General features: G+C 43.0%; 2 protein-coding genes across 2 annotated transcripts; both read left to right on the forward strand.

The window, feature by feature from the left end:
• The first annotated feature begins 17,232 nt into the window (after nucleotides 1–17,232).
• jun (Jun proto-oncogene, AP-1 transcription factor subunit) lies at nucleotides 17,233–19,276 on the forward strand. Its single transcript, XM_028404543.1, has 2 exons — nucleotides 17,233–17,415; nucleotides 17,622–19,276. The coding sequence occupies exons 1-2, from the start codon at nucleotides 17,407–17,409 to the stop codon at nucleotides 18,546–18,548; spliced, it is 936 nt and encodes a 311-aa protein (XP_028260344.1). The 5' UTR covers nucleotides 17,233–17,406; the 3' UTR covers nucleotides 18,549–19,276.
• A 2,582-nt stretch (nucleotides 19,277–21,858) lies between these two features.
• On the forward strand, nucleotides 21,859–24,471 carry caiap (CARD- and ANK-containing Inflammasome Adaptor Protein). The gene is made up of 4 exons (XM_028403898.1): nucleotides 21,859–23,035; nucleotides 23,130–23,313; nucleotides 23,422–23,644; nucleotides 23,725–24,471. The coding sequence occupies exons 1-4, from the start codon at nucleotides 21,859–21,861 to the stop codon at nucleotides 24,469–24,471; spliced, it is 2,331 nt and encodes a 776-aa protein (XP_028259699.1).
• The last annotated feature ends 39 nt before the right edge of the window (nucleotides 24,472–24,510 follow it).

Raw genomic sequence — 24,510 nt, forward strand, 5'->3', positions numbered from 1 at the left:
GCAGCACTTAGCGGCCCAGTATTCCCTTACCACAACAACATCCAATCACCTGCCAGCTCCTGACCCCTGCCCTCTGCTACAGAGCTGGGGATAGAGAGGGATAGAGTGCATACCGGTGTGGGAGAGGGTGGTCCACAAGCCGCTGAGTTGAAAGGATCTGGTTTGCCTCCAGGCAGGGAGACCTCAACAAAGCCTGTAACCTCTCAGCAAACATGAGTGATTAGCGAGAGAGAGAAAGAGAGAGAGAGAGAGAGAGAGGGAGAGGGAGAGGGAGGCTGTTAGCTGTTCATCGATACACTACATTAGGCGGGTACATGGATGACTATCTTTTCATTACATATGTGGACAGATGAACCTCCCTCAGGGATTTCCCCTCCTTTCACTCCACCATCTAACCCTGTTCCTCATCATCCCATCTCACCCCTCCTCCTCCCCTGATCTGAAACACACCACACGTCTTCTGACTATTCATCTTCTCTCTGGTCTTTTTTTTTCTCTCCTCCCACTTTCAACCAGACCTCTTTTATCAGCCCAGGCCAGATGGACGAATCATATTTTGGTATTTATGTTATCCTGCTTTGCACAAAAGGAGGTTCTACCAATGTAGGGCAAATCTGATTTCAGGTAATTAAGCCTGTTATGCAATTGAATAAACTTTACTGGAACTCCCAAATGACTTCTGAAAAATACATGTGAGCCAGCCTGCTCTTTCACAATTTGTATCTCTGTCTTATCTTTCCATCAACCAACCATGTTCACTCTTCTTTCCCATTTAATCCTCCATATATCATCTTGATTTACAACCTCTAGATTTTATCCCTCTATCTCTCTCCACCCCGAATGTTTAAAACAATGAGCTTAATGGAAGAACGCCAGTTTATGGGATGGGATTGTGCTGTAACCAATTACCATGAAATCAGTCTTTTTATTTAATTATGGATACACTCAAGGGCACACACACACACACACACACACACATACACACTGGCCTTATGTTTTATATGAGTAGTAAAGAAGTGCATTGGTTGGTGGACACAGAAATTCATTAGCCACTGTATAATAGTGATGTGTTGATGGGAAATGTACCATGCCTGTGCGTGTGAGGGAGAGAAAATGTGTGTGTGTGTGTCTGATGGGAAAGCTATGATTGAATTCTAGGCCATGCTCATGACTCAGTAATTTATGAGGGCAGAATCACTAAGTGGGGCATATTAGTGTCTTGTCTCTGTGTAAGTGTGTGTGTGCATCTTCTGTGTGTATGCAAACACACACTCTTGTTTACTAGGATCAGTTCTCTGCCACAAACAAACACCTGACCATGCTGGGTTCATTTCTTCCAATAAGCTTTTACACTAAACCTCTGTTTCCTGTCATATAGCTGGCATAAGGATGTTGCCAGCACCACTGTACAAGTGTGAGGAGGAAAGTCATCACTTACTGAAAGTCATCACTCACCCATAGCTCCGCTATAAATTTTGGACAAATGAGCCAAGTGCAACTGCTGGCACTGAGGAAACAATTCCCATTGTCTGTGACTTATGATCTGTTTTTACTGTGATGATTCGTCTATTTAATGCACTGCTACTGTCCTGGCTGGGTGTCATATGGAGCTAAATTCAAAAGTTATTTTGAACAATGACAGAATACACTCTCGGTTGGTAAGCATTGATGGCCTGATTCTTTGTTAGGTTATTGTTGTGTTTCTTACCACTTTGTGAGAATTTAAACTATTCACTGCATGAGTGTTTTCAGTAGGTGTGTGTGTGTTAGAAGGTTGGAGAGGGGTGGGCTGTCACTCCAAAGTGGCTGCAGCTGTCTGTCTGAAGGTCTCCCTGCCTGGCTCCATGTCCCCGGCCCCGCGTGTCAGAGGACTAACAGGGGCTAACTGGATCTAAGTGAAGGATTAAGCACCTGGACATCGCACAGAGCAGCCTGCCCGCCTCGCCATGAGATGGATGTCATCACCTGGATAAGTAACTCAAGGGGGGTCAAGAGAAGGGCCTGTGAGTAACAAGAGGAACCACAGGGAGTGAAAGAGGTTACATACAGTGGTGGGGTTTATGTCCAAGCCAAAAGGAGGAGAGCAAAACGAAGGAGGCGGAGGAGGAGGAGGCGGAGGCGGAGGAGGTTATGCTGGGTGAACTGTGTCCATGTCCAAAAAACATTGGAAGTAATAAACTCTGATCTATTGTAGGCCATCAATCAGTCAAATACAAAGCAGAACAAGTAGAACATATTGCACAAGACAAGAGGTAAACCAGAGGAAAGGAGAGGAGAGGAAAGGAGAGGAGAGGAGAGGAGAGGAGAGGAGAGGAGAGGAGAGGAGAGGAGAGGAGAGGAGAGGAGAGGAGAGGAGAGGAGAGGAGAGGAGAGGAGAGGAGAGGAGAGGAGAGGAGAGGGAATCCCTTCTAATTGACAGGAAGGTGAGATGTCGTCAAGCTGAAGGTCACACTTTTGTGCCAGTCTGGGCCTGCTGTCAAGTTCAGAAACACAAGGTTCTGCACTGTCACTCAGTCGACTATTAGTTGCTGTGGATCTGCCTGCCTGTCATTCTGTCTGTTTATATTTGTTTTTATAATATCTCTGTGTTATAAACCTAAAGAAAAGTGTTTTGTTCTTTAATATTACATAACATGACATGACTGTTTGGGCACACACGTGACTTGGCTTAGTTTGGAGAAAGGTCATGTTGACATGGAAACGTCGTGGTCATGCTTTGAACAAACGTTACTGTTGACCGTCTGTTTGGTGTAAACAACCATGTCATGTAACAAAGACTTCTATATATAAAATATGGAAGAACCTTCCATGACAGAAACTTGAAGAGCCGTTCTGACCATTTCCATGCTGGCAGAGTCATAGTCTGCCTGAACTCCCTTTTAATCCAAATACAGGCAAAGAGGTCGAGCAAGAGTTTAAAGATAAGGCAGGCACAGGAAGGAAGTCACAGAGACGAAGCTCTGTCAGCACCTGACAGCCACTCAAAGCAGCTACGTCTATAACTATGCAAAATGTTCATCATAAAACAATTTAAAAGTTATATAGTGATGGTTGGAGTCAGCCACCAGGGACCTGCAGTTTTTGACACTTCTGCACGGGCTTCATATTTCAGCACCAGAGGCTGCAGACCAAATGATTGACATGAAATGTACATGCAGTTTTGCTCTATGAGTGATTATGTGGAAGTTTTTCTGGTCAAAACTGCAAGTCAGTACTGACTGACCTGCCATGACTTTATCATAAAGCCTTGCACTTGCTACTTAATTTCATAAACTTTACAAGAAAAACAAAAATATACACTAAAAGCAGAAATAATGTGTGTAAACAACATATATATGATGTATATAGTGTGTAAAATATACTGTAGGTCTCTGTGATGATATGTGTCTCTGCCTTTCCCATCAAACCACCATGCCAGAGCAAGCCAGGTGAACTGCAGAAAGAGTTATTTATGGTCTTGTTATTGGTATCTCACTGCTGAGTTGCTCAATATTAATAGCTGACGTTTCCCTTCATAGCTGTGTGCGAGCTGCGGGGACAGGATTATTATGTGTCAGTCAAATGTAAAATATAAATCAATAAAAAAATGATTGTGTACGTGCATGACAGGAGAAGAAGCAGGCAGCTTTAAGCAGCAGTGAATAATACAAGTGATTTCTGGAGTGTAAAAGCAGATCTGAACTCTTCATCTGTGAGTCTGGCTGCCCAAACCTCTTTGTTGTTAAGTAAACAGGGACAGACAAGAGCGGAGATGTTGCCCTCAAACCAGTACAGAAACTATGAAGTGCATGCATAACTTATTTGCATGTGTGTGTGTGTGTGTGCCAATACACTGTGCATTTCTGTTTGTCTTATTAACAGAAGAAAACAAGGACAGCTGTCGCTCCAGGGAACAATCATGTGAATGCACAGGTGGCATTGGATTCCTTATTTCATACTCTGCTGTACCTCGCTCTCTGTATAATGTCAGCATTGCTCTTTTTGTGTAAGCAGAGGAGAGAAGATGCCTGCGTAAATGTTTACTGTGTGAGAGTTTGTTAGAGATGGGACTGGAGAGTAATAAACAGAAAACATCTGGACACAGACCCAACATCTGCTGCTATAAGGTCAAAAGAGAAGCAGTGAAGGAAGGATGGATGAAATCAAAGTGTGAAGAGAAGCCAAACATGAGAACAGTGGACTGAACATCACCAGATTTAATATCCTGACAATAAGGTCACATTCTCACCTCCGTAAAAATGTCTCTACCTCTCTTCCTCACTATAAACCGGTCTTCATTTTTTTTATGAAAAAAAAAACAATGAATCCAGCATCCAGTGCAGGGGAGGGCCACGTTGACTAGGAAAAACAAAGCCAACGAAGAGCAGATGTTCAAAATAACACACACACAGATGAAAACATGCACACTTGTAGTATACAGTTCCTGTTCTAGTAGGAGACCACAGCCTCACCCCTTCTACACACAATAACATAAAAAGGAGAAGTCCAGGAACACAACCGGTACTGCGAAGCATCTTCCTGGTCAGGGAGGACTTTGCAGAAACTTTTTTCTAGAAGTATTCATGCTTTTTCTAGCCTTCCTGAAATCCCAGCACACGTGTGCATGTGTGTGAGGTTTGTGTGTGTCTGTGAGATTCAATCTGATCCATAATCATCAGAGGAAACAGCTGCATGGACCTGTGTGGGTTGAAAGGGGCGGGAATCGCAGATAACCTCTGACTTCTCAGACAGGAAGCTTGGCGAAAACCTCAGGAAGTCACTCTCAGGACCAACGCACAAAACAGATCTTGCATGTACAGCAGCAACAAAAATAAACACAGCTTTCAGGTGCACAAGCTCAATGACTCAAGTGTGTGCATCAGCACCTTTTCCTTATTTTTTGGCGAGGGAATTCATTCAGCAGGTTTGTGCATTGGGAGTACAACAGCCACAAAAATGGTGGTATGTTTTTAATATGTGTTAATGTAACACCTGAACAGTTTTTACAACACCTTGACAAACAAAGTCATCAATCAATCAGTCAACAGCCCATCACACTATTTGCTCTGTATGTTCCCAGCTCTTGAGCAGTTCTCTATAAAAACCCCACCTCAGGCGAGGGGAGGAGAAACTGGCCCTGTGCCTCTTTTTCAGAGCCTTTCGCACAGAAAGGAAGCAGCCTGAGTAGTTTCATTGTAAGTCCTTCCTGAAAGGCAGAAACGTGCAACAGTGGGGCCTGTCGTCGTGTCAGCGATTTGTTTACATCAATCACCTACAACACATGTACAACATGGCACCGTCACAGCTGGGAATGGTGGCAGAGTGGCACCCAAAGCTGACATACAGCTGTGAAATGCCACTCTGATTGTTTATTGTCCAAACAGGTTAGCCTCCTGGGCAGCAGAGCATTCCTCACATGGTTTTCGTTGTTGATGTGCACCATCTAAATGTCGCTGTCAACATATAATCTATAAACTGTAATTTATGCCATCGGTGCAAGGCTGTTGCTACAAAATACAGGCTGCCAAAACAGACAGAGCAGAGGTCTCTACGTGAGATGGAGCTCTTTCGATTCGTGAATTTCAGATTCTGGTTTTAAAGACTGAGGATTGTGCCGTCTCTGAGGCTACACTGGTTTCACTTCTCCGCTCTGCAAAACCACACACACGCACACACATATACGTCCCCTCACACAACCGCATTGACACACAAATGCACGGCTGAGGGCAGACATACGTCAAAAGCAAACAGTGGAATCTCGCTCCCCTATAACGTCACACGCCCACTGCTACCCGGCAGGGCACCCAGACAGCAGGGCATTTGTGATGAGCTGAATGAAAGTGTGTGAGCGTCTGAGTGCTCCTACATCGACTGACAGTGACGTCTGACCATTCTCTCCACCTCCATCTGTTTCTCCATTTCCCACACAGACAGAGCTCAATGAGAGGAACATGAGCTGACCTAAAACAAATATAGAAAAGAAACTGGAAAAGCAATAATAAAAAGAGAGTTATTCAGTTCCAATATAATCACTCCCAAACCTCAGGGAATACAACACAGCTGTGTTATCATTGGTGTCTGAACTAGCCTGTCAAAGACTTAGACACTCTGACACACATTCATGCACAATGGGCAATTACTGCCGGTTAGCCCACTCATTTGTCGCTATTACGCCAAAATGACTTCCTCTTCTGCCCATTTGAATGCACATCAGTCTGGATAACCATTTAGATATGCAGGCTTGACAGACAAGACACAATTTAGCAATTAAAGTAAATGTATCAGTCAGCTGCATTTTACTTACCACTACCTGCTTTGGTGTGTTCACAAATAACAGTGGAAAAGTCCTGACAAGACAGAAAAATTACATCACATACCTGCAACCTCTGACAAAATGCACCAGTCCAACAGAAAGTATGTGGAATGGTTTTGGGTGTGATAAACTCACTGTCAGGTCTCATGCTTTCATGCTGCCCTGCCAAATTTTAGGCGAACTAAGAAGAAGCCTCAAGACCCACAAAATCGCGGGTCGCAAAAGAGTTTATGCCAGCAGCATCATAACAACAGGATCCATGCTGAGTGTGCACATTTACACACATGGCACTAGTGGTACCTTCATTAAGTATTCATAACTATTAATTATTCATAACACTTATAGAGTCACACTTATAAAGTGACATTTTTAATTTGTTGCGTCAAGCATCATTAGGATATTTGTACTTTTGGACATTTAAAAGATTTTTTGTTGCCATTTTTCTGAAAAATAAATAATAATTATTTAAAAAAAATAATTTTGTAGGCATCAGTACAGTGACAAATGGAAATATGAAAATTTCTTTTTAGCACTCAGAGAATCCCAAATTAAAGGATATTAATTCATTTGTTTTCAGAGCTTGTATAAGCGCAGGAAGTTCAGTATGATACTGTGTGCATTACTGTTGCGTGCTGAAACCAGAGAGAAGGTTGTTGACCTGGATTTAAAAAGAGAGAAAATAAAAAGAGTCAGAGAAGACACAGATGCCTCTGGACATTCATTATTAAAACAGCCTGCTAAACTGCATGACGACACCTGTGAGAAAGACAGAAGAAATGAGAGAAGCGGTACTGAAGAACCACACAGTCAGATAGTGGATCAGCTTGGCTGCATAATGACCTCATGTAACCTCTGAACGTGGGGGTTGTAAGATGGTTCACAGCGTGACTTTCTACTGTCTGCCAACCACAGTTATCTATCAAATGTGAGTGAAAACAACAATGTATCTCAATATGACTAAAATGCCTATTTATAGTATTAGTGGGCCTCTTTGTATTAGTAGTGGTTTTAATATTACTGTTGGTGTTGGTTTTCGCTGTTGTACTATTGTTGTGTGTTTATCAACATTGCTTTTTTATCATGACATTATAAGAGATGCCACTCACACCTATGTCTCGGAGATGATTACACTATAAACTGTGTCACTGAAAATTAAATGTACTTTATGTAAAGCATAACATGCAGTGATCTCTCAAGGAACAGGGTATTTCACAGCAGTTTATGAGGCTGGTAAAGGATAAACAGCTGCTAGGTCATGGAGAAACACAGGACTGGTTTGAGACCCTGTGGGATGTGTCCATATATTTATGCAGATGTTCTACAGCTGCTTGCAATCTCCCTGACATTGGTAGGTGATCAAAGTGTTGCTCAAGGATACCTTCATTTAGAACATGACAAGTGTAAAACCTGGACTTCCAGGGTGGCCTGTCCCATCACCAATTAACCCTTCAGCATCAAAAAGATATAAAGCACAGTGTCTTGAGAAGACCACAAAGCCCACTGCGAACTGAGAAAGTGCACACCAACTTCCCAGCGAGGTTATTCATCAGGCCTACATGCCTAATTCAAATATCTGTGCCTTCTGGTCAGACCACCTGACCTTCGATGCCATAGTAATGGTCTGCCTGACAGAGCCAAAACACACAGCCTGAGCAGTCCCATGGGCCAGTCTGTGTTTTCTCAAACATGCACACACACACACACACATGCATGTGCACAGGTTTAAACAAACACACATGGAAGTGCGCAGTATGCGATAAGAGACGAAGCCCTTAATGTTCTGAGATAGAGGGAGGACTTAAAGTGCAGACAGGAATCCAACCGCTCTCTCAATCACTCGTGTGTTTGCACGTAAAACACTGACAGTATGCGCGAGTTAGTTTCGACAGAGACTTCTTTTTGAGTCTCTCTGACAAACCAGTCTGACTGCACACACACACACACATAAGTGTGTTAAGGTAGAGAGGTGATTTGGTAAAGATTTCTCACGACCAGTGTGCCCTAGGGCCCAGGCCACACTGAGCAAATACAGATTAATGATTGGTTGAGAGGGTGGAAGTGCATTCCACAGAGTTAGCTACTGATCGCACCCACTTCAAATTAAGAAGTTGTACAAAAATACACACATACTGCAAGATCACTATCTCTTCTGAGAACCTTGTTAAAAATGAGTAGTTAGAAATCGATCTCTCCCACTTACATTTACCAAACCATATGTACATACACACACACACAGGCTATTGACTCCTCCTGTACATACAATAAAGGTCAACAGAATACACATACTGTAAAACACAAGCATGTGAAATTACAAGAATCTCTTACCTCAAAACCATCAGATCTAATCAGACACTGTATACCAGCATTGATCTTATAAATTCTGCAGCCTGAGCAGTTACTGGATGCTAAAAAGCTCAGTTTACAACAACAGCAGTCCTCCTGTTCAAACCAAGCACCTCATCTGTAAGCCAATAAATGAAGGTAAAGCTAGAATGTCAATGTTAATAGGAGAGTATAGATTGTGTGTCAGATTCAAGCAAAATGTATCTACCGCACTCTTATCACATCATGATGTAAAACCTAAAGATACATTGTAGGCCTTAAACTCATCACAGGGCTCCTGGCTTCCGTCAGCATGACAGCCCTTGACAGAGCTGCACCACTGCTGCATGCAAGTGATACCTCTCAAACTGATGTGGCTTTGCATCTGTGCACAGCCTGTGTGAGCGAGGTTGCACGTAAATCCTCACAGACCCTCTCTCAGACACCACCTGTATATGACTTGTCAGTAGCCTCAGATTTCATGCTTAAAGAACTGATAGGCTTTCAGCAGGCCACCAGTGACTCGGCTAAGAAATGATTAACTGAGGATTCACTGATCACGGATTTAGAATAATGAAGAACAAACAGGAAGGAACACTTGAAATCAAGGGGGGAAGTTTGTATCTGACACCTCAGCTCAGACTGCATTTTGCATGCTTGCATTTATCACTCTATACAAGGCTGCACCAAAAAGCAACATGCAAAAGCCTTGGATACAATGCTACCCTCATAAGGCTTACATTGTTGGATTCATTTAGAAAATGAAACCAAGGAACTGCACTCATGTACCTCACAAATGCATCGTTTTGTTGCTTATTTGACACATTTGCACATTGAATATATATAGAAATTGTCATATTAGCAACACCTTACTCCTGGTTTAGTCAAAAGTGGAGAAAGAAGGACTGGATCTGATGGTGGACCGGATGAAGGTCTCAGTCTGCAGTTTTTAGCACTTTAACATTGGTTTCTTTTGTCAGCACCAGAGGTGTCTTCTTAGGACTCTCAGCGTGTTATTTTGCATTTGACTACATACATATTAATACATGTAATATAGGTTTATGTGACCCTGCAGGGTTCTTATATTTATATCTGGTCTTGTTGGAGTACATTTGCAGATAATGACAAAGCAGTTACTATTCCAAATCTACATTGACGCCCATTTATTGTGTGTGTTCCTGCTGTCAGACAGAACCACTTGTCCCAACTACTGTTTTCAAGTTCATTTTCCCAGGAGACAAAGAGTCTATTGAGAGAGAGGAAGAGACAGAGAAAGAGAGAGAGCGAGAGGGGACTGACAGAAGAACCTTACAAGACAGCAGATCCTGGAATGTTGGTGGAAGGTGTCACATAGCTCCAAATATTTGTTGCTTGGTTGGCACAGCAACCACACAACCAGCATGTTGATTAGCAAATCCTTACAATGATACCAGCGAGCGGCGAGGAAACACCCACAGAGAGACTGATACGGGACAAAAAAATCACAAGTGTGTGTAACAATAGAAAAAAGGACAGCCTGTGAGTTTCATTGTTGACTTTACATTGAGAAATAGAGGCACACGGGCCAACACACAACACAGCAGCAACTCAGGTAATTCTTGGACAAAGAACAAACTGCTGTCACTTAACTATGTAGTACTGCTTCCTCCCCTTGGCCCCACCCAAAATATTAATCTTATTGTTTCTTCTGCAAGTTGCTTCAGCCATGGCTGTCACAGCTCAGCAGCATTGAACTATTTATAAACAATACTGATACATGTTAATAATAAGATAATATTTCTTAAATAATCCAGTGCCTCTTTAATACTATCACTTTGACAGAATAGGTGGTGGTGATGCTGCTGCCACCAAAATGCTGACAAAAGAGGACGATGTAGTAACCCGCTACCAAGCTGCTAGCACAGTGTGTGGCTGCTATAAGCAAAATCATGTCAGAGGAGATGACTAAGGACTGTGAGACTCTGCCTGAGGTTGAAAATGTTAATCTGTGAAAAAGGAAAGTGTGTTAGTAGTGAACCCCAAAATGCTGAATACACAATCCTTTTTTCTTCCACCATCATCCTGCAGATTTCACCACAGCAGAGTGTGACGGTGTTAGTTAAAATGTTTTGGTTTTGTTGTTAAAGTAATAAAGTTATGATTTAAAAAAATCTGAAGGTAATTTAACCTTTACTAATTGTCAGATTTGTTGCTATGGTTACAGGCATCACAGGCTATCAGGGTTAAAATGGATTTCTGTCATTGTGATATACACCCATAATCCATACAGAGGTACTTTTCTATGGTGTTAGCGCAGTATAATCCTTCGTTCAACAGCCAGACAGCCATCAATGTGTGAGCCCCTTCCCCAACAACCATAACACCACTAAATATTGATCTGTGATCAGGTTTCATGAGTGTCTCAGAGGAGGGCTGAGAGGATGGTATCTATGTGCTTGAGTGTGATCATGTGTTGGCCTGCACATGTGTGCATGAGAGAGAGAGAGAGAGGAGTCTGTTTTTGCTGTTGCAGGTCTCCTGTTTCATAGGACTGTATTCTGCCAGATCGAGTTCACTTATACTGATCATATATCCAGTGAAGCCTGAATATAATGTAAGCAAAATATTCACCGCTTCCTGAGTCACTCTGTATTCAGCTCGGCCTTTCTGACAAGCCCATTTTTATGCTGCCTCTTCTTCAGTTAAGGCAAAAGAACAACCTTTCATTCTTCCTTCTTTTAGCCTCTCTCTCTCTTTCCACACACTGCTGCTCGTTTTAAAACAATCGCTCAGTCCTGTCACTTTCCTCCTCCCTCCCCCCTTCTCCACTTTTTTTATTGCCTCTGAAAAGCCAGGCTAGAATAACCAGCAAGTCCAAACACACGCTGACAACCTCCCAGTCACACTTGTACACACAAACAACACAAACACACACATGCAGCCAAAGACATATTGAAACAAAAATACACACACACATACACACCTTGTGCAGTTGGTAAGGTTCTCCGGCTTGCAGAGGTAAATGGAGTGGAACAGGTTAGCATTGCTGCCTTATAGTGTCCCACCTGTACAAACACAGTGCTTGATCATGACTAACACACACACACACACAAATGGTACTACATCTGGACTGAGGCACTGGTGGGTTTTAATAGCTATCGATCATTCTCCCTGGTGACACACTCACACACTCACCTCCCTGTTACAAGCAGAGCAGAGCCAGCTGAGGACTCATACAGGTCCCAGAGTGTATACACACAAACATACACACAGTGCATGTGCACACAAGCTATTACACAGTGTCAAAAAGACCATTTACTTTGTCTGTCTGTGCATGTTAGTGCTTTTGTGTGCTTCTGAGTGTCTATTTGTGTGTGTGTGTGTGTCCTGCAGTGGCTCACTCTGCCCTTCTTTTTAGATGAGGTTATTTAATTTACATAATGAGGCCCAGACTCACTCTCATAGATTGAATTACTCTGAGACAACAAATAAAAATGAAAGCAGACCAGCACCCCTACAAAAATACAAATCCCAGTCCAAGGGACCTTTAACTAGAGCTGCTGCTTCACTTGGGCCATGATAAAAGAGCATGTGTAGCCTAAAACAGGTAAAGTGAAAGAACCTGCTTCGTGCCCACCCTCACCCAATGACGTCATGGTACACTTGTGAGTGAGTTACGATGTGCTGAAAGGGTCAAAATGAGGGAGAGCCAATCGATATTCTATATGATTCCGAACAATAAATCTAAGATGTGATTAGTCTGGGTAGTTAGTGACGATTAATTGTCAAAGCTAATAAAGTCTTTGTGGCTGAGGGTGCCAGAGAGGCTGCTGGGACTCATGGTTGATTTTATGAGGAAATTAATTAAAGAGGTGCCTGAAAAAAAAACTGTCAAAGTCGGACATCAAACACTCATTCTGTACTCTGTGAAGGGCGGAACAAAGAGACATCACTCAGGGAGATTCAGTGTGCGTGTCTGAGTGTGTGTAGTAATCAAACACAATGATTCCTTCCTCTACACCATGCCATAAATCCTGAAGGGAAAGAGGGACATTTGTCATTTAGCTGTGTCTTTCCCTTTTCATTATAAAAATGGCTGCCACAGTATCTTATTAATGTGTAAGTGTGTGTGTGTGTGAAGATGGGTCCATGTGTGTCTGAGGATGAGTGTGTATGTGCAAACTACACATATTTCAGGACAGATGACTGAAAGGCAATGGTAAGAGTGAGACAACAAGCTGTTTAACAGGAAACTGAAGAAAACATGTTATTGGATGATTGACTGTCATTGTTTTTGTACTAAAGGCAAAATTCACTCCACACAGTTGAGTGGACTGATGTAGAAACGAGTTGACAGTTCTCATATAATATAAGTTATTTTCTTAAAATCACAGTAGGGGGTTCAAACTTCATAACTTCATAATACATCTGTCAGATATGCCACATGGTTAGGTTCATGCTAAAGGAGCATATTGCCTGAAATATGACATTATGTTACATTTACACTATCGTATATGCATATATGATCATATGGCCTAATATCATCCAATCATGGGACTGCTACAGCTGTAAATGTCTGAGTAAGGAGGTGGGCTGGTGTACATGCAACATGGCAGACTGTAGCTCAGGAGTTCAGGGTTCAAGTCTTGCAGAGACCATGAGCTGCTTTGTTTTCACAGTTGGCATAAAAAACTGATGGTTAAGGTTAGACTGTTCAGATCAGGGTAAGGTGTTAGGTATATATCATCTAAAAACACAAATTCATAACATAAAACACAATTTACAAGGAAAAACGCTGTAGTCATGTGGTCGCCAACCGTCGGGACAAGTTCCCGCCTCCATGACTGTGTAGAAATGCAGTCAAGAAAAAACATACATGTTCTATTTCCTAAGTACTCATGTTACAGTTTCCTGGTGAGGACGGGCTGATTATTTTTTATGATTAATCTGTTTATATATCCTGAATTATTAGAAGGTATCAACATGCTGAATGTTTTAACTATTCATTAATTACTTGTAGACAGATTGATTATTCAGCTCTTTAATCAATTTTGACATATTTGCCATAACCAGAGTGAAGTTCTGCCCCTATATCCCTTATTGATATTTAACACCAAGGAATGACTGTGCCAACTTCTTACCCGCTCCTATTTACAGTAAAGTCCTATGAGGTCAACTTTACTTCTGTTTCAGTTAGGTCCATCTGTGTATTAATGATATTTTAATGCTGTCTTGTTGCAGCCTAGTCAACTAAGTATGTGGATGCTATCTTTTTTTAAGTTTGTGAGGTACTCTTGAAATGAACTCCCGCAGACATTCACACAATAAAGGCAGACCCAGACATGTATACAAATAAACAGGCTAGTATGAGAGCTTGCTTACAGTGCAGTCTGACACACAGAATCTGCACAGCTGGGTGCTTTTTTCCTTCACTGAGCAGCTGAAACAACAATTATTCTCACAGGGAAAGACCATTGTGAGCTCTGTTTTAAAAGCTTCAACAGTCTGTCTGCCGGTCCCTCACTCACCCTGCAAACCTCAAGGGACTGAAGTCTGATGTTACAGAATGTTTTTGCTTAATATGTCTGTGGTTTTGTATTTGTGCTTTTCTTTTGTCCTGTACAGCACTTTGGCCAGTGTACTTCTCAGTTTGCTCATACCAACACAAACACAGAGAGCAGTCTGAGATTTTAGTGAAAATGATGGCTGAAACAATACAATTAGGCCACAGCCTGTTTCCATCACAGGGGAAATCCTGCTGCCTGGACGGCCACTGATAGGAGTAAGATGAGAGGGACTAGGGAGAGAGGAGGAGAAAGATAAGAGAAGCTCTGTGTGGATACAAGAGGAGGACGTTTGGGTCCAGTCCAGAGGAAAGATTGTGATATCAGAATGGAGGGAGTAACAGAAAGTGGGGCTTGGTGGAGCGGTAATGATAAAAAAAAAAATAAAGTTCAGCATGAAGCGGGGCCTTGTGGTGGGAGGAAAGACAAGACAACCTAGAAGGCCCAGTTGTCCCACGTCAGGCCAGGATGCAGCTGAGCAGGAACAACATGTGTTTATTTGTTATCTTGGAAATAAATAGGTGCTGCACACATGGAAGGAACAGGAACATGTCTCAGCCATATGTCTAGTAAAAACAAATGGAGGGACCGTGAAGGTTTTAACCCTATATTACAAATTCTATATGCTACTTTTTATTTAATACTTTGGGAATGAATTACTTATGAAGAGCATTATATTTCATACAGTAATGTGTTCTTCTTATGAGCTTTTAATTTGCAGTGTAACTCTCTTGAAAGGGAAGATGGACATTATGGGACATGTACTTCAAATTTGTCCTTATAGCATTGGAGTCATATTTCACTTCTACTGGCCACAGTGCTGTTTGTTTTTTAAGACAGTTTACAACCACAAATAATTAGGCAAGAGTCAAAATACTTCTTATAATAAGGATTATTCACAAAAGAATTTCACTGTCTGCTGATTTAACACAGTGAATTCAGCTGTGTGGCCTGCTATTTGAGGACAATACTGAATGAGTGCTGTGTGACCACAGTTGACCAGACATCCAGGCCTTGAACCAGGCAGCAGCGGGATTTCCTACCCTCGTGAATACTCACTTAAACAGCAGGGTTCCTCCATGCTAATTTTCCCATACATTCCTTAAACAGAAAATGACTTTGGCAAACTACCATGCTGTGGTTACCCTTTTATAACTTTACGCATGGCGACCAGGGAAGAAAAGCAGACCCAGTTCATCCTGCACTCCAGTCATATTGAAACATTTAGAGGTTGTGCATTAAACACCATTTTGAAAGTGTATAAAACTGAATTTACCAAGGTCTGACTTTTGCCATGGGATCTGACTCTGAAAAGAGCTTAATTTAAATTAGATAATAACTTTAAATGACATCATATGGTTTGACTTAACTTCGCTGGTCTGTTTGGATGACGGGTGAAGCCGTACAAGCCGATCCCTGCTGTCAGGTGGTGGGTGCTGGGTGCTGGGCGACCTATGATTCTTTCTGCTGCTTTAATTTAGATGAAGACATGAATTTTTCAGAATGTGCTGGTGGAACACTGAGTGTAAACAAGCATATAAACAACTTGTGCTTTTGCTCTGCTTCCTCTTATTTCATCCCCAGAGTGGCTGTTACAAAACTATGACAATGTGAATGAAGCTGAAAGAGTTTACAAGGCAGGGCTCTAAAGCGAAGCAATATTCTGACGTGTATTTAAATCATAAAAGAAACTGCAGCAGGATCAGTTAAGTCAACCAGTTACATCAGATTATATCTGACTTTATTGATTGCTACAGTTTGACACATACAACAGTACATAAAGACAACATTAGCAGCCATAAAAAGTCAGACTGTAGAGGTGTTTTATGATGTGGTTCATCCTCCTTAGGTGCCTCTCTGAGCCAGCCAGCGCCAGGGGACTGATTTACTTGTCACACATGGGGGACATATTTAGACTGGATGTGCTGGAGAGAGTGGGCAGTAAAGCTGGCAGGGCAGAAGATGACCCAGACAGTGGGAGTGCGGAGGGATAGAGGGGAACACGTAAGATACACCCACTAACCTTCTGTCATTAAACCAGCAGTGATTTCTGACCAAGGGCCAGGGGACAATGGACTGCACTACACTAATTACACACCCTGACACGGATAATAGGAAAGGTACTTGCTCTTTATGAGGATGAACAGACGTCTGTAGAGCTGTCTTTAACAACTTGTAGCAGAAATAAAATGTGTTAAATGTGGCTTTGCAGATCCGATGTTTTCAATGACTGAAGTCCTTGAATCAGTAAAATAAAACTGCAAGCAAATAAATGAGCTCTAAACATGTCTGTGTTTATATTAACCTGCCCAGGTGTCAAATTTTAACTCCCTCTGCATATACACAGTACACTTACAATTAAATACAGGGTGTGTGTGTGCCATACAAGACAAATTATAGGGGACCACCAACCAAAGACCAACAATCCCCAGACCAAGAAGCACAAACGACATGAAGACTTTCCATTGAGAGTGCACATATACATGGAAACATATATAAGTTGTTTTCACATAAAGGTTTTTTATTCATTTCACTTCCAAGTTTGCATTTATGCTCAAATTTCCACAGTTCCAACCAAAATTGGAGCTGTGGTTCTGCTGCTGAGCAGAAAATACTGAGGCACAAGTCTTACTGTAGACCCCTCACAAAATCTGTAGTCTGCTTAAAAATGTTTATGAAGTTAAATGAACAACTAAAGAGCAGACATAAAGATGTAATAAGTAAACGTGCTGTTAGAAATAAAGTCTGTATCGCAGGTATAATAAAATGTTCATTAGAAACATGCAGCGGTGGCGCTGCTGCCCTGAACACAGGCTGTCCCGCCACTGACAGTAAAGCGGGTAACCAGATATTCAAAAACAATACGTCATCCCACAATCCACCGCGCTTACGCATTACCTCATCCCACAATCCACCGCGAGACTCAGAATCTTCTGGGTGGTCGTCTAGGCAACGTACCTTATCTGCGCTCTAAGACCCGCCCCGAGACACGCCCTCCAACCAATGGGAGAGCCCCGTCATGACATCATGGTTATTTTTAGAGAGGCAGCGGCAGCAGATAAGGTTTGCCTCCACGCTGCTCCGCTCAGAGTATATACACACACAGGCGGAGGAGGCTCCACAGTCACTGCTGCTCCGTGACAGCAACAGTCAGTGCTGCTCATTCACGGACTCAAAACTGGTCTGGATACTTTGGCTAAAGCTTTGTGAACTCTTACAGCTCAACACTGAACACTCGACCATCACTGAATGAAAGAAGTAAGTCCTGATTCCTGTCAAGAAAGTGCGCACTGAAAGTTTGGAAGTTTTTTACGCACAGAGAGGACGTTTGGAAACCAGTGTTTTCCTCAGTAACCAGGAAGAGCAGGAGTTGTTTTCTAGAAGATTTTGTAGTTTTTTTGGTTCTTATGTATACCAAGATGGAAACTACTTTCTATGACGACTCACTCAACGCTTTCTCCCAGCACGACAACGCCGGCTACGGATACAGCAACCCCAAAGCGCTGAAACACAACATGACACTGAACCTCTCCGACCCGACCGGCACTCTGAAACCTCACCTCCGCGCCAAAGCCAGCGACATCCTCACGTCCCCTGATGTGGGTTTGCTGAAGCTGGCCTCCCCGGAGCTTGAGCGGCTCATCATTCAGTCCAGCAACGGACTGATCACCACCACGCCGACCCCGACCCAGTTCCTGTGCCCCAAGAATGTCACCGACGAGCAGGAGGGCTTCGCTGAGGGGTTTGTCCGAGCCCTGGCCGAGCTCCACCACCAGCACATGCCGGCCACAACTAACGTGAGTGTCACCTCGGCTCCTCAAACCAGCGTCAACACTGCCCTGCCGCCCGTCTCATCCGTGGCCGGTGCCACCGTTTACAGCAACAACGCCACCATGCGCTCTGACTCGCCGGTTTATGAGGACTTGAACACTTTCAACCCGGCCATCAGCACCGTGTCGGCACCAAATTACACCACCTCAGCCCCGACTATGTCCTTCCCTGCTGCTCCGCCTCAGCTTCCCATCTATGGACAGCCCCCCTCCGCCCAGCTCCCTCGTCTCACGGCGCTCAAAGAGGAGCCCCAAACGGTGCCAGAGATGCCGGGAGAGACCCCTCCGCTCTCTCCAATCGACATGGAGAGCCAGGAGCGCATCAAGGCCGAGAGGAAGCGGATGAGGAACCGCATCGCTGCCTCCAAATGCCGGAAGAGGAAGCTGGAGCGGATCTCAAGGCTGGAGGACAAAGTGAAGAACCTCAAGTCCCAGAACTCCGAGCTCGCCTCCACCGCCAACATGTTGCGCGAGCAGGTGGCCCAGCTGAAGCAGAAGGTGATGAACCACGTTAACAGTGGGTGCCAGCTCATGTTAACGCAGCAGCTGCAGACCTTCTGAGGCGTGCCAGCGGCGGCGGAGAGAGAAAAGACTGTAGTTGAAAGAAACGGACGCTTCCTGTGATAGTGAGTGGCTGTGTCTCCCGAAATCATGACGGGATTTGGGACGATGTGGCGCGACACTGGCAGGACCGGGGGCCGCACTAAAGTTCGTGAGTGCCACGCGCACCCCGGGGGCGCGTCCTTGAGGTGGGCTCGGGACAGTGACAGTAGCCATGAACCAGAGGGGCATGGCAACAAGCAGGATACCTTTCTGTTTCTGTTTCGTGCTGTTTTGACAGAACTGGACAGGACTGAAGTTTTTCTTGATTTACACCCAGCTCTGCATGGACCTTGTCATGACCATCAACGGAGAAGTTCAGTATTAGAGGACTCAAAAACCTGCAATAGAGACTTTTCTTGCTGTAGCCATAAAAAGGCCTCAAATTTGGGTGTGTTGGTCAACTCTATAAACGGCTGAAAAGTTGTAACAAATGCTGCCTGACTTCTGAGTTACAGTACAAAGTACCCTTTTTCTTATTGTAAGAAGTTAAGTTAGAAAAGCTTCAACTTGTTTTTTTCTAAAGTTGTTTAATGGGGTTTCACTCATTGTTATATGTATATAAGATCAACTTGGAGTACTTATGTTTACCATTTGTAATAAGAATACTGTATAATTTTTTATTTGTTTGTTTTCTGAGCACTTCAGAAACTAATCAATATTTAAGAAAATAAACCACATAAAATGAAGCAACATTGCCTCTGTGTTTTCATAAAAATGTGACAGCAAGAAAGTGGGTGTGCCATGTCAGGAACTCAAACAATAAAACATGTTGCAACATGTTGCAAGAGCTGCTAGTTCTGAGTACCTCAAGGTAAAATTCCATTAGCGCGGGTATTGATCCAGCCTAAGTGATTGTGTTTCAGCTGACAGACCAGGCTCACTCACTACTGATGGAGGCCTTGATTCTCCAAATTGGGGATTGTGGAGTTTGATCTCCACCTAATGTCTCAGCACACACAGGTTCACTAGAGCAGTATATATAGAGATACTTTGCAGAAACTTCCAAAACACACAGCACTAGAACTCCATAGCTGTAACATCTCAAAGTGAGCTACTATTTACAACTGAAGATATGTAACATATCACTGATTTGTTAGCTATAATAACAGGGCAGCCTTTGTCCATTCTATTACACCATGCAGTTATTCAAGATTGCATCTTCCCCTGTTGTAAATACAGAAAGTCCCAGCATGTCAGAACAAATAAAGTCCCAGATCCTGTTGTGCAAACACTTTTTAATGCAACAAAATGTGAAGGTACCACAGTGTTTTGTTTGTGTATGTGTTCATTGTATATATATAGTGTCTGATTATGATGCTCTCGCATTATATTTTTACTTATAGTGCACTTTCAGAAAGCTGTCAACACTGTGTAAAGAAAGGAACAAACAAAGGGATGTGTTTTACAAAAACTAAACACGAGACTCAAAGCTGCTTCCTACTGTTGTTGTAGCAAAATTACTATTTTCAGATTCTGAAAAGGTTTATTCACAAAACAGATCTCGAGTTACGAGATTAAAATGTATTTTATCTGGCCCATCTCCTATTTATATTAAAGGCTCCAAACATGTGAAATTAGAGCGACAGAGTGACTTGAGAAAACTCAGCAAACATTATAAGCCCCATCTTGCTCAGAAGACATGTGCATGTGGGACAGACCACAGACCAGGTATGGGACTTACGGGAAGTGTTGAGTCTTCAATACAAGTCACCAGTGTGCGCTGCTTACAATGAGCCACTAGAGGGCGACGCAGACCAGCTCAGAATCTGAGCTGCGTGGCTGCTTTCTCAAAGTCTTCATAGTCCTGCTGCAGCTTCCTGCTAAAACAAAATCTGCCATTTCGCCCCTTTGACAGAACTTTATCGTTGATGCTTTGGTACAGAGTACAGCTACTAGTTGGTGTTTTTTTTGTTGGTGTTGTTTGTTTTTTACATTTTCTTCTTTTCATTCATTTATTAGTTGCTTATTCTTACATAAATCCACGAGGGTTATTTTTTCACTTTACACATAAATGCATTCAATTCAAAGGTAACCTATATTGTTATTTTATTAGGACTATTATCAGTCTATTAGGGTAATGTGAATCTTTAACAAATCTTACCACATTGAAACATTTACCCACACATTAAACTAAAAAGATAAACAGCGTATGACAGTTCCGGTTAGTCTGGTGTCTAAATATATATCTGTGTTTATTATTTATGAGAATTCTGATTTCTGAAACTTGGAGCCACGTGACATCATTCCGGAAAGTGGCGCGCTCCCCTTCCATATTAGGATAGGGAAGACTCGGAAGATGTACGTCACCACGGAGGAGGCGTGGATTACGGGAAGTGAGTCTGTAATCTCCTCACTGCATAATACGGTGATCCCTGAGAACCTGACCAATGGAGAGACTGGATTTATTTCCCCAAGGACAAATCAATAAAAAGATTTAAACGCCGGTAAAACGTGCTGTGTGTTTAAAATAAGGGGGACTATAAAATGGCAGGATATTAGTGGATATGCTTTAATATTTAGGAGTAAACTTTTATAATTCTGAGGAACTGAAGTATGTACACTCAGTTCACATTAAACTTTGCTTTAGTTATCCTAAAATTATTATATATTGATAATAATAAGGTGAAATGCAGAATCTTTGTATAAATATATACCTAATAACAGAAATAACACAAATGGCAAGGCAACACAAATATTTCCTATTTCACTGAATGTTTGGTAAAGTCTCAGCATCACCTGTTGTGTTTTTGTTGCTATGATCTTTTGATTTGCTTTCACTTTCTATTTTTGTGGTCACTCGGTGTTTGATCTCTGACAGTAATAACTTTCTGTCCAACTTTTTCTACTTCACATTATGTCCTGTGGGGCATTTTGGCTCAGCACCAACTGAAACAGGATGTTTTTATGGCCTTTCTCACACACATACTCACACACAAACACAAGGTTGAACCTTGGATGTTTCAAGTAATAATAAGGTATGACTATGGCTGCATGTAATAACGGTGAAGGTCACCATCAACCTGGAGCCTAGTTTTGTGTAATGGTGGTGAGTGAGAGAGAGGTGTTGAAAATATTCAGAGACTAACAGTGTTATTTGATAGCATGATGTCACAAAGAGCAGGTTAAGCCAGCCCTAGCTGTTTGTGAACAGCTTTTGTCTGTGTTTAGTTGCCAGGTATTTCACCTAGCAATGTGATTTAAAACACAAACACACACAGAGCAAGAACCACAACAACAAGACGGCTTGAAAAGAAAACATTTATCGAAAATGTTTAATATACTCAAGGGGTTTGATCCTCATGTGACCTCCAACTACATGAACCCATATGCAGTGGATGTGATCCGAGCCAAGAGAAGGGATCTGGTTTATGGGATATCACATACCGAGGAACTGCTGGAACTACTCATCACAGAGGGAGCCATGACAGCTGCAAAGAGATCCATCATCTTGACTATCAGGAGCCGCAAAGACCAAAACTCCAGAGTCCTGGACATCCTGGAGGCCAGAGGTGAAAGAGCATGCCGGAAATTCTTCCATCCATGTCTTATGTTAGCAGAACCGGACCTTTATCAGCGAATCAAGACATATGTAGGAAGTGTGAGCGAACATATTCAAGACACAAGTAGACAGCTAATTGGGTATTTGTTGGAAAGGGACCAGGAAGTGGTGAATAACATGGGAGCTCAAATTGTAACTAAGAAGACTCACCTGTCACCTGCCATCAAAAAACCAAAGAAGTCAAGCGGTAAAAAGAAGGAAACAAGAATCCTGCTACAGGAAAAATTATTGGATAAATCCGCACAAAGTAAATCAGAAAACCTCATTCACGAGCTTGCTACAAATGGGGAGCTACTGTTACTGGAGGAGCTGTTAGAGGACATCAATATCAACACGATGAATCCCTCCAATGAGACTCTTTTGCATGTAGCTGCAGAGCATGGCCATTTGTCCATCATTGAACGTTTAATCCATAGAGGAGCCAGACTGGACCTGCAGGATAACATCGGCCACACTGCTCTTCACAGAGCAGCCAGCAGGGGTCACACTGAGATAGTGAGGGCTCTTGCTAAGGCTGGTGCACCCATCCACAATGTAGATTTGCAGGGCAAAACTCCCATTCACCTGGCAGCAGAAAATGAGCACCTGAATTCTGTAAAAGCCCTGGTGGAGGTGGAGGCAAAGCAGTCTGAGAGCCACACACTGGACACATTTCTCCACATGGCAGCCACGGAAGATAACTGGAGGCTGGCTGAACTGCTTTTACAGAGTGGAGCTGCAGTTGATGCTGTAAACAACCATAAAAAAACAGCTCTGTTTAATGCTGTACATAGGAACAATGAGAAAACAGCCTCTGTGCTTCTAAAGGCAGGAGCTAAAGTTGATTATGAGGTGATACATGAAGCCACAAAGCTCCATCAAGACACAATTCTCCAGCTTCTGCTTGGTAAGACTATTTCTTTTTAAATTGCTTAAATTGTCTTTAACATCAACAACTTCTGTCTGATCAGAGCTCACTGTAAATTTTGTTCAAACCACAGCTGATGCTGGAGGATTTCTGTGCAAAGAAGCCCTGGACTCTGCTCTCTTCTCAGCTGTCAGACAGAACCATGATGCAGTGGTGACTGCACTGATAGACAGTGGAGCAGATGTTAACACCCACAACAAACAAGGATACACTCCTCTCCTTTTGTCAGCTGAGCTGGGACACACAGAAGTCTTTAGGTGACAAACTCAACCTCACTGAAGCGTTTTCATTTGGCTCCATCATGCATTTACACTGAGACAATCAAACACAGAATATTAATACATAATATATTTTTTTCATTTCAGAGTGTTAGCAGCAAAACAAGCCAAACTGGATGCTACTTTACCCGACATGTCCACTGCATTGCACCTGGCTGTCCACATTGACAGTGTGCCCATAGTGCAGACACTGCTGGACAAAGGTTTGGACCCCAACATTACTAGAGCAAATGCCCAAACCGCACTGCACCTGGCTGTTCAGGGTAATAGACCGGAGTTAGTGAGTGTGTTGTTAAAAGCTGGAGCACAGGTAACATGATGGCTGATGTCACTTCTACAGACGGTTACAATATGTTTATTAAGACTGACTGTTGTATGTTATTTCCTTAGGTAAATGCAGTAGGTCCGGATGGACTGACCCCTCTGCATATGGCCAGTCAGCAGGGTCATGCAGATGTAGTCATCCAGCTTCTTCATAGCAAGGCAGATCCTTCTCTCAAAGACAGACTGGGCAGGACACCCCTACACTGGGCAGCTGCTTTTCACGGAGGAAGCCATGTAGTAGACCTGCTGCTGTCAGCCAAAGCCAACCCACACACCATCGACAATGAAAAGAAAACTGCCCTTCACCTAGCTGCCACGGAGGGGAACGTAGATGTGCTGACCTTGCTGCTGTCCTACAAAGCACAGGAACAAGCTAAAGACATGGACGGCTCCACACCCCTACACTATGCAGCAGCAAGTGGACATGCCAGTGTGGTGTCAGCTCTGCTACACTCAATCAACAACAAGGGCACAGCAGACAGGAATGCATGGAGGAAGACACCGCTTCACGCAGCAGCTGAGAAGGGCCATGATAGTGTGGCAGTGCTGCTCCTGGAGGCCGGGGCAAAGATCAACGCTACCGATCACAACAAAGACACTCCTCTGCACTGTGCTGCACGCAGCGGACACCAGGAGGTAGTGAAGAGGCTTGTAAACTGGGGCCAAGATGGGACAAGACAGAAGAATAAAGTGAATCTGCAGTTAACAAATAAAGTTGGGAAGACAGCTCTGCAGGTGGCAGAGAGCGAAGACACGCCAGAACATAAGAGCGTCACAACTTTTCTCAAAAGAAAGATGTTACTCATCAAATAAAGGGAGGGAACAGACTGGAACTGCTCCTATATACTTCAT

This window comes from Parambassis ranga, chromosome 4 (genome assembly GCF_900634625.1).
Source record: "Parambassis ranga chromosome 4, fParRan2.1, whole genome shotgun sequence".
In the NCBI taxonomy this organism is placed as follows: domain Eukaryota; kingdom Metazoa; phylum Chordata; class Actinopteri; family Ambassidae; genus Parambassis; species Parambassis ranga.